Below are 10,580 nucleotides of genomic sequence, written 5' to 3'. Positions count from 1 at the left end.
TTGCATAATAATAGACGATATATGATTTATAATATTCATCTCCGTCCCGAAGAGAAGAATAAGTATTAAAATATCACACAGCATTACTTTAAGGGGTTAAAAAGGGATATTCAGCCATAGTTAGAGCTAAATTGAATACCAGATGGCGCTGCAGTGCTTTATTAACATTATGAAATAAACAAAATCAAAAAAAAAATTAACATTGAAATAAAATGGCGAAATCTTATTCCACACATACAGGGTCTTAAACAGGGAAGTAAAAAGTAATTACATCTTTTAAATAAACAATAGTATTGGTTTCGATAATCGTATATTTAATAACTGACGAAAAGCACATATTATTGCCGTTCCTTATCTCGATTTGTGCAGAAATTATGAATGCAATTGTGATCGTTATGTGTGTGCCCTAGCAACGTACAATACTCCTCTCCTCCTGCTGGCGCCAGATCGTCCTCGTACTGGTATGTACAATAAATACACAATACCTTATCATGTAAATATAAATGAAAAAATAAATAATAATAATAATGAATATATACAAACATAAGTATCATTTACAATAACAAGTACTAACATTTAACATCGCTTCAAAACTCATTTCCATGGCGTCGCGCGACCGCACTCAAAATGGCGGCGACCAAAATTCAATTCGCTAGTGTACAATGTCCAATAATTACAATATTATTCAATTTGTTTCATTTCATAAATAATCTTCACAAGTCCACATGTTTGAAACATTCTTACGTATTATTATACTTTGGGATCTTCATCCAACATATAGAAAATATTTAAATGTCTCTTTGATATTTGAATAGAACCTTAATTTATACACAATTATACAACCGTTCTCCTTTGAAATCTTCTTGATTACAATAATTACAATAATTTTACGTTTGCCTTGCGTTTTCATCGATTCCATTGCATCGTAGTCTAATTAAGTATCTTTTGGTTGCGTGCTCAATGAAAACGAAGACGCCTAAATGTTAAAATTTAAGTAAATCTCACTAAACGTTTACGTTGTTGCTGGCGAGCGCGTGCTGATGTTGATGGTCGCTCATCATCGACTTGGTTTCGTCGTGCGGCAGCTGTGGTGGCTGCGGCGCGCCGTTGCTATTGCCCAACCATTGTCACAACGTCTGGTAGTCATGTAGGAGGCCGCATCTAGCCGCCTCCGGCGCATGGTACATCGGTTGGATGATGTTTGTCGCCGCGAGCGTCGGATAGGTGTTCACCGGTACCTGCGTCGGCATGCCTACGCTCAACGACGCCGGCGCATAATGCGCCCCACCGCCCCACCAACACCACCGCCGCCACCAGATAGAACGCTTGCTTTCGTCCCCGCCTCCGACTCACTATCGGAACCACTCGAATCAAGATGTGCTCGTTCTCCACCGCCTTGAGTTCTGGAAAGGAAAAACAAATCATGTTTTAAATTACAGAAATTATAAATTTCAATGAGTGACAAATAGGTAGACACGTAAACAAGATGGCATCGTCGATATCACTCCTCATGGGTGTTAAAGATACAGATAAACCGATAAAATGGTGATGAATGGCCGTGAAGTAAAACCACACGAACGCGAGAAGTTGAAAACTTGGCAAGATGATGGTGTGTGGTGTTGGGTGGTTGAATATTGTTTGAAAACCTGGGGTTCTTTTATCTGGCCGCGCACGCAAGAAGCGGCAGGCCCGGCAGCAGCAAACTGCGGAATCGCTGAGCCGCGAGGAAGCCATCGGGGCGCATCCACTCGCGAACGTCGACGGCGACGACGACGACTCACGGACGTTTACCGCGTATCGAATTACGCGTTGCAGCCCGCAGGTGAAACCCGATATGACAAGCGCCGTGGACCGGCGCGAAGCAACCCAACGACGACGAAGGAACCAACCGAACGCACTAAACCGAGAGACGAGAGAAAAGGTGGAAGGACTGCTGTACATCGTGTGCGTTTCTCAACATTCAATGTACAAGGTACTACCTACAATCACAATCAACATTTTCAACACATACAAAACCAACAAAACATAACCTCCACAATAAAACTATCACAAAAATATTTTATGCAATTTTGATGTAATTTTAATAGATAAATATTTGTAGGTTAGGTAATCAGAGGTTATGTTGGATCACCTTGTAGATGAAACAAAAGTAAGAATTGCCTGATGCGGGAAAACTGAATGGCGCTGCCGGCGTAGGTGGTCCCAACTTATTCCAAACGAAAGTGAGGCAAAGGGAAGATTATAACGTCTTCGATCACATACATCACAGATCTATATTGATTAATTTATCCCAATGTAGTAAAACTAAAGAAACTGTTTGTTGCCAAACAAAATGGCTTCACAGCACAAATGGCTATTATGTTCAACTACTCTACCAACTTGAAACTATACTTTATACTTATGCTTCAACTTTTAGTTTTCCTGCATGCGCTGCTGGTGAAAATTCAAGTTAGCAAACGTTGCGGCCTTTTGTTTGCACAGTATGCGTAATATTTAGAAAAGGAGGGCGTGAGTGGAAGCCGCTGTCGATGTCGATGATGATGGGAAGCATGGGAAGCATTGGAAGCACATCGGAAAGGATGAGGAGCGGGAAGCGCTAGTCGTTTTGTTTGAACAGACACTGTTGTTTTCGGGGCCAGAGCAGCGGCTGGCGGTAATCCGATACCGGCGGGCGCAAAACCCGCGCTGCGCCCTCGTTAGCCGACGTACGCAACCGCGAGCGGCAGCAGGACCGCATTTGGCATTTAATCAAGCCACTAATTGAACGCCGCTACGACCATCATCACCGCATGCAAATTAATCAAATAGAAAGAAATACAAAAATATACCACCGAAGAGATCGAAAAGAAAAATTCAATCGAATATACTCATTGATAATATTATAAAACGTGGAGATGAAAATGTTAATGTCGAATACAATGTGTAGAATGACGGCGGAGAGGTACGCGGGGAGGTAACGAGGAAAACCGCTGTCGGATCCCATTACCGCCACAACACCGATCTCGCCCATCAATAGACATAAAACAACGCCCGTGCGCTGTGCCGATCACAGCCACAATATCCACGCTTTTTCGCTTTTCCCGTGCGTGCCTTCGAATTTCGGCATTATCTTGCATCTTCATCAACGCACATAAAAGTTACATCGAATAACATCAACAAACTCGATGTCTGATGGCTCGAGACCTGCGCCAATGCGACCTTTATACCAAACACTTAAAATTTAAAATTGTAATTTCATTTTAAGTGTCGAGTTAAATTAAACGTTTCCAGTAAAGTTCTGCGGCGGAAAAACAAGCAACCGAAGTGAGATACAGATGAATTTTTACGTCAAAGTACAAAAGATGTCTGATTAGAAATTCAGGGTGAATTTAACTGTTCTTTAATTGGTTCAACATTGCAATCGAATCGTAAAATAACTGGCAGGTTTTATTCTAACCTCCAGTACCAGCAATTGTTGCTTGTTTGGTGGCCTATATAAATAAAATCTATAATATAAAAATGAATCGCAAAATATGTTGGTAAGCGCATAACTCAACAACGCCTAGACCAATTTGACCTATTCCTGTTTTTAAAATGTTTGTTTAAGTCCAAGGATGGTTTTGACAGCGAGAAAAACTCGAATAATTACCAAGAAAACCCTAAAGACAGCTCTTTTCTAAAGGATAAATGTTGTCATTGAGATTCAATCATAGTTGTAGTTAAATAGTTGAATCCGAGATGGCGCGCTGAAGTGCATTATTAGCAATTCTTTACACAATTAATTTCTTTAAAATAAAATTGCGAATCTTATTGATAGAATTGACACATACAATGTCTAGAACAAGAGAGTAAAACGAATTACATTTTTATTTAACACTACCGGGATGAAGTCGTGGGCAAAAGCTAGTTTATGATAATGATTGTACTTAATTTGAAGCACGCTTAACGGCTGGTCTATTGAGTAATTAAATTATTAAATTAGTTTGCGTGCCATTAATTGCAACCGCAAATTGCTCCAAATCATAATAAATATCTTCTTTAAGACGTGCGCAAGCACCAGAAATAATTTTTGGTGAAATCATTAAACACGCCGGATGTGATCATTAGCAAAAATTCACTTAAACATGAAATATAATTATTTACAAATTGTTGCTCACTGTTTCTGCTCACATCTTGCGCTGACCATATTGATTATTGACCAAGTCGAGATGTGCGCGCGGAGGAACAGCACTAAACAAATACTTAATTGCCTTCTTCATTTTTCATTCCGTTTATGTGCGCATCTCGGCGGTGCTTTGTCGCTTTTCGGCGGTTTGCAAGCGTCGGAGAGACAGACAAGTGGTCGCCAGATGTGTTTGCGTACCACCCTTCTTTAGAGTCAAAGTTAAAGTTAACAGTTCCATTGTGTGCAACTACATTTATATGAATATACGAATAGATGCCGAAGAACAATGTGTTGCAGTGTCAAACAATGTGCGCCTGTTCTTCTTTGCTTTCCTCTTCATGTTGCATCCTAAATTCAACATTGTCTTGTCGCTTTTTAACTTTTAAAATATTTATTTAACAAACTGGCGCCACAAAAAGTGCATTCGTTGTAAATTAACTGTTTTAAAAGCAAGAAACTTTGTTTTTGGTGAAAATATCAAAAACCTAACCTCAAAAACTAATTTGACAGCGGGTAACAAAGTAAAACTTGATTTTCAGTCTGATCTTGACGCTCTGAGATCATTATTGCCCTTGTTTCGAAGATTCACACGTGCAAAATGACCGCGAAGGGCACGATGGATCGTTGGCACCATAAGCAAGTTATTAATGGCGTTTTCACGCTTCAATTTATGCACGGCGCATACAAGTCGGGAGCCGCGGGGTCGTAAATCATTCGGCAACGAGCGTGCGCGAAGCAAAAACACGGCCACCGCGCGCGCGCGTCGAAGAAGAAGGCGTTAAACACGGTTATTATCGACGGCAACGAGCCGAGCTAATTGATTGCAACGGCGCAATTATGCCAAATTCATTTTGATGAGCACGAACCAAACGACGCGTCGACAAGGTGCGAAAAATCGCAACCTGAATTTAAACTCGTTGCGGCAACAACAAGTTGCATCGCAATTTTCAATTAATTTTCATTTTCTATGCATAACCCGCTAATTTTTCTCAACAATTTAGCTTCTTGTTCTTATTTATTTCACGCGAGGCGAAAACGTGCTGTGAATTTATTATCTTGTATTTTATACCACGCTGAAAATATTTGAAATATTTTCGTGGTGCGTTTTTAAATTTCCCGTAAGTTATACTAGTTGTTGAGACTGAGAATCGTTCATTTATTATGAGTGCGTTGTAATGTTTAAGTGCTTTTGAAATTTGCCTGGTTTCGAGTTGCCAAAAATGTGAGGAGCCGTTAAACGAAATAAATTAATTTTATTGTTCGTAATGTTCAAGCGGATTCGTGTTGCAAAGAGTAATGTTCCACCGTTTGAGGCGTTGGAATGCGAATGTTTGGCATTCATTCTCACAGATGATAAAATCAACGATGGTGAAAGAAAAAAGTGAAAAAAATTCAAATTCACCAAACGAATCAAACAAAAACTGAGAAAAACTAAAGCTGCATGTTTAGTAGTAGATTCAAAGTGTTACAATTCTATTTTTGACATCATAACCATTATACAGGAAGCTACTTAACCTTAACTTACTTTTAACCTCAATAATTATAAAAATGTAACATAACCTTACTAATAATCCACATCAAACACTCTTTCAACATTATAATTGTATCTTTCTTTTTTAGTATTGGATGAATATTATTAGATTATATTTTGTGTTTGAATGGATATTTAATTTGGAACACTCTGGAGTGCGTTGGCCAGCGGTTACACGAGCCTGGAACCTGAGAATAGCCATGGCGCGCGCGGCTTTCAGCTATTTTCGACTTCCGCCACTCGACACCAAAACATCTCTCAAATGTTACGCGCGTTGCTTATCCGACGCAGGACGAGTCGAGCCAATCTATTCATAAGCGCACTTCAATTATTGCACATCACTTTTATACGAAATTAAATCAAATAACGAAGTGATTTAAAAGAAAGAAAGAAAAAAAAATAAAGCTGTGTTTTCTTTGATGGCTTTTAAACTAAGTAATTTTTGTATCTGTGACGCTAGGAGATTCAATCATAAGCATAAATCTCCCACAGAAAGACATAAAATCGCACCCTAAAACACGTAGATATTTAAATTTAAGCGACGTTCATCGCCACTAAAACAACATCAAATGTATCAAACTATCAAAAGAGCTAAGATTAGTCATTTTCCTCATCTCGACGCATCTTGCATTCACTCCCGGCGTGCAAGTACACTTTTAACGTTCGTCTTTGTATGTTTCGTATTTTTAATTACCGAATGTTTTGGAATTTAACATTTTAACGCGCTTCGCGCGCGCGCGCCGCCGGAAAGCGCATAAAACAACAAACTTAGCATTACAAACTCACTTAAATACCCAAAATATAAATAAAATCCACACAAAGTATAGTAATGGCAACACACTACTCGTGCACGGCAACTGCACCCTTTCAAATCTCACATTTTACACTTTACGAGCCATCTTCATACGCAGTTTACGTTTACGACTTTCATTAATTATTCGAAACGAAAAAAATGAAGAAGGTAAATAATAAAATAGCTATAAGTAGATTTATCTCTGTTAACACTTTTAGAACTACAACCGAAAAAATAGGTAAGCAATAGATAAGCAAATGAAACATTTTATCGGAAGGTAATAAAACCACCCCAACAGCAGCCTGCAGCCGTAACGCAACCAGTAAAACAAAAACGAAAAATATATAGCGGACGCCACGTTTCGGCGTTTAATTATCACTTCAGGAAGCCGTTTAGGGGCCGCAAAGTTTACGACCGTCTATTGCATCACAAGATGTATAAATAGTCGGCAATTATAATTATGTTGCGAGTCGTTTTTCGGACGTTTTGCATACTAAGTGCACAGCTAACACATAGCGCTTCAGGGAAAATGCGCGCAGATGATTAATTGCACAGCCACACAGGAGGTAAAACACAGCGATGACAAGTCGGGGCGGTTGTGCAATCGGCGAAAATTAGTGCGAGTTATTTACGGCGCGCTTTTGAACTACTATGATGCACATCCGCATTTTGTACGTTACAAATGCCGACATTCTGGCGTAAATCACTTGCAATAACACATCATATTCAATCAAAATGAAAGTGCACTGCAACCTAACCTTCAAATATGTTCCTATAAACTTTCATGTGTATTATGGCTACTGATATAAAACATAACCTATAATAATTACCGCAGCTAATCGCAGCGAGTTAAAATGTTATTGAAAATATTTATTTCGGCGTGTTCTCGTTTTTGTGGTGCGGTTTAGAATTCCAACGAGGTTGCCTGCTTGCTCCCGAAATAGAATCCTGACTCACGTTACATCGCTCAAGTCGATGCGCGATGCGCGCGCGTTCTTATTTTGCTGCCTCCGCCGCCGACTGGCAATGCGATACGCCCGAAACCTTATAGCGCGGCGGCCAAAAAATTTCGACACGGGCCGAAAACTTACAACCTACCGACTAACACACTTAGCCGGTAGCTCAAAATATAAGCCACGCGAACACCACGGATATTTTAAGGCGTTCGACGCTCAATTGGCGTATAAATAAACCAGCAATGCACTAAACACGTACCTGCAAGTCTTTAAACACCCGAAACAATGTTGAAAAATAATGAAATATTACAACTTACGAATCTTTGTGCTCAGCTGCCCGATCGCGTTGCCGCCGGTTCTTGAACCAATTCGAGACTTGAGTTGTGGTCAGGCCGGTAGCTTCCGCCAACTCACGTTTCTCACGTGGACTGGGATAAGGATTGTGCGTGTACCAATCGCGTAAAACTGTCCGTGATTTCTCCTTGAAGCAGTAGGAAGTCTCTTCGCCATCCCAGATTGTTCTGGGTAAAGGGAATTTTCGGCGTACACGATATTTGCCTACAGCTCCCAAAGGTCTTCCTAAATTTAACACCAACAGGTTATTTTTGCATAATATGATATTAAAATTTGAGGTTATTAGTTACCTCTGAGTCTTTCGGCTTCCACATAGTGAGCTTTGAGCCAAAGTGCTTGCAGTTTCGCATGATTGTGCGTGCTGAAGGTGTGACTCTCAAGGATACGATAGAGCTCCTTGAAGTTGCCGCGGTGGAAGGCAACGATTGCTTTGGCTTTCAGCACCGATTCGTTGTTGTGGAGTTTGTCGCACGCTGGCAACGACCAGAGGAATCTGCCCAACCTTTCTACATTCCCTGCTTGCTGTAGAACCTGCAAATAAAAACATAACCTATTAAACTCTCATGGAAGCAAAAACGATGATAAACCGTTGTAAATTAAGATGTAACCCGTCGATAAATCATCATCGGAAGCACTTTTGGTACCTGTGTATTTTATTTTATGAACTTGTTGTCGGACACACAATGAAACACCGAATTTTATGCTTCAATAAAAAGATAATGCTTACATGACAATAAAGTACATTTTAGTGTATATTTGGTTGCCTACATCACCAATATTTGTATTGAGGTTATTATGATTTGAATTTTTGGTGAAAATCCACTGCGTTTATTTGTGCCAAAGTCGTTTAACGTCTGCAAGGCGACGTGAGGAATACGTAATAACGTGGCGTCGTAACATAATCTTCGTTAATTCCACGTATCGCTTACATTGCGCCTTCGCGCTCGAAACAAAGGTGTCACAGTGTCGAATCGAATTAATTTTAATTTTAAATCATAATTTCCAACGCCACACGCGCTCGGACGCGCGACTTCAGGCATGAATAAAGTGTAATTCTGCTAAGTTGGCGGTTTTCGTGTGGAGGCGAAACGCTCCATTCATAAAAACGTATTTTGTGTGGCGAACGTGCAGCGACGCCAAGAGGACGTGCAGATAATGTGAAGAACGTGTCAGAATTGGAGGTTCTTGCAATCGCAATCATCATAAATTCATAAGCATTATAATAATAGTGCTTTTGTTGTGATGATATCTAAACAAGCCACACATGATACAATTTAATCAATTTTAGGAATTGTATTTCTAAACTAGACAATTTTTGATTATTCTTTTAGTTTCAGTTAGTTAAATTTAAAATATATAAATTAATTAGTTGGGTTTGGTTGTTTTTTGTTGCAAGATCAACGTCTGAAGCTTTTTTCACTTTTCATAGCCTGAACATTTCGAAAACATCTTATGTGAGCATTCGTTCCCTTCGCATGAAAATAATGAATAAGAAAAACATCATAAACGTATCGGGTTACAACGCGCACACACAACTACTGGGCGGCGTCGTTCACTTGTTTTTCTTTTCTGTTATTTTTCTAAAACGAGCATCACGACACAACTCAAAAGTTCTGACGTTTGGAAATGTGTAACGCGCAGACTACGAAACTGCACCGTGAAGAAGTGAGAAACCGAGGGCCAAACAGAAGTCACCCGTCGCAATATTACGAACTGAAATGAACTGAACAAGTGCAGATGAAGAAATATATCGAAGGATTCTTTGTGTGGCAACCAGCGGGATGCAAACACATGTTTTGGAAGCACCGAAACGTCTAAACTGGTATTTGTAAGACGTAATGACATGTTCATTACACATGTTTGTTTAACACAGACGAAACTATTTAATAAATAAAAATTAACCTAAGTTTTGTCTTCGCTAGGCAACCCAACGTACATTGTTGTATATGTGGTATATGAAATAAATCGTTTCTGGCAATCAAAAGTGACGAACATCGCCGATGCGTTTTATGCAGTTGATGTGTTTTTCGCAATGATGCGCACCCGTTTGGCTCGTATCCAAAATCATCACACGTTACGTTCATCCAGACGAAGTGAATTTCTGCAAGCCGAGCGAAAACGCAAAACAAGCGAGTAATTTGTGTGAATTTGCGAACTGACTGCGTATTTTGATAATCTCCAATTCATTATGAAAACATCCACCGAAATTAAATCTCTAACTTAATTGACCGAAACTACAACTCACACTGACTCATTTGTAATAATAAAAACATGAAAATATCATGACAGCAAGTGATCGCATGCCAAAACTAATTGCAAGTAAAAACAGTTTAGATAAATAATGTTCTTATTTCGTAACATAATTTATAAATTTGACAATTTCTCGCAGAGAAATTCAATGGTTGTAAACGCATTTCAGAGGATGAATTATGAACAAGTTGGCAAGGTTTAATTACATGTCAGGAGGTAAAACTCCGTGCCAGATTCCTGCTTGCGTTGTGAGACAAAAATATTTCTGTGATTGACAGTTGAATTATGAATTTTGCCAAAATTAAAACGAATTATATAATAACTAGATTTTGCTCCCGTAGATTATGGTAAAAAGTAATTAATTTTCGATTTCTTGAACTTATTATGTGCTAAATTTACCAATAACATTCTAAATTACAATTTTGATTGATTTTGTGGGATCGGTGTGTAAGTTATAATTGATGAGTGTTAAAAGACACGATGTTTAATTATCACGAACAATGTTTATTATAATGTTAAGGTTTACCAACTCTTGAAGAAGTGTAGGGAAGA

The 10,580-nt window shown here is 39.2% G+C and overlaps 1 protein-coding gene across 1 annotated transcript in view; it reads right to left on the bottom strand.

Annotated features, from left to right (window-relative positions):
• Positions 1-293: 293 nt before the first annotated feature.
• LOC135802071 (homeobox protein six1a-like) overlaps positions 294-10,580 on the bottom strand; it is a 13,299-nt gene continuing 3,012 nt past the window's right edge. Inside the window, exons 2-5 of the mRNA XM_065315601.1 lie at positions 8,069-8,309; positions 7,742-8,003; positions 1,324-1,403; positions 294-1,279 (exon numbers count right to left, since the gene is read on the bottom strand). Coding sequence (XP_065171673.1) covers positions 1,128-1,279; positions 1,324-1,403; positions 7,742-8,003; positions 8,069-8,309 — 735 coding nt within the window. The 3' untranslated portion in view covers positions 294-1,127. The remainder of the gene's footprint in view (positions 1,280-1,323; positions 1,404-7,741; positions 8,004-8,068; positions 8,310-10,580) is intronic.

This window comes from Atheta coriaria, unplaced genomic scaffold (assembly GCF_025399875.1).
Source record: "Atheta coriaria isolate IRGN ID8LTWV9N9 unplaced genomic scaffold, Caltech_Dcor_3.1 hic_scaffold_15_pilon, whole genome shotgun sequence".
Classification (NCBI taxonomy): Eukaryota; Metazoa; Arthropoda; class Insecta; order Coleoptera; family Staphylinidae; genus Dalotia; species Dalotia coriaria.
Note: the sequence above shows the minus strand (reverse complement) of the source record. Positions and strands in the feature narration are given on the sequence as shown.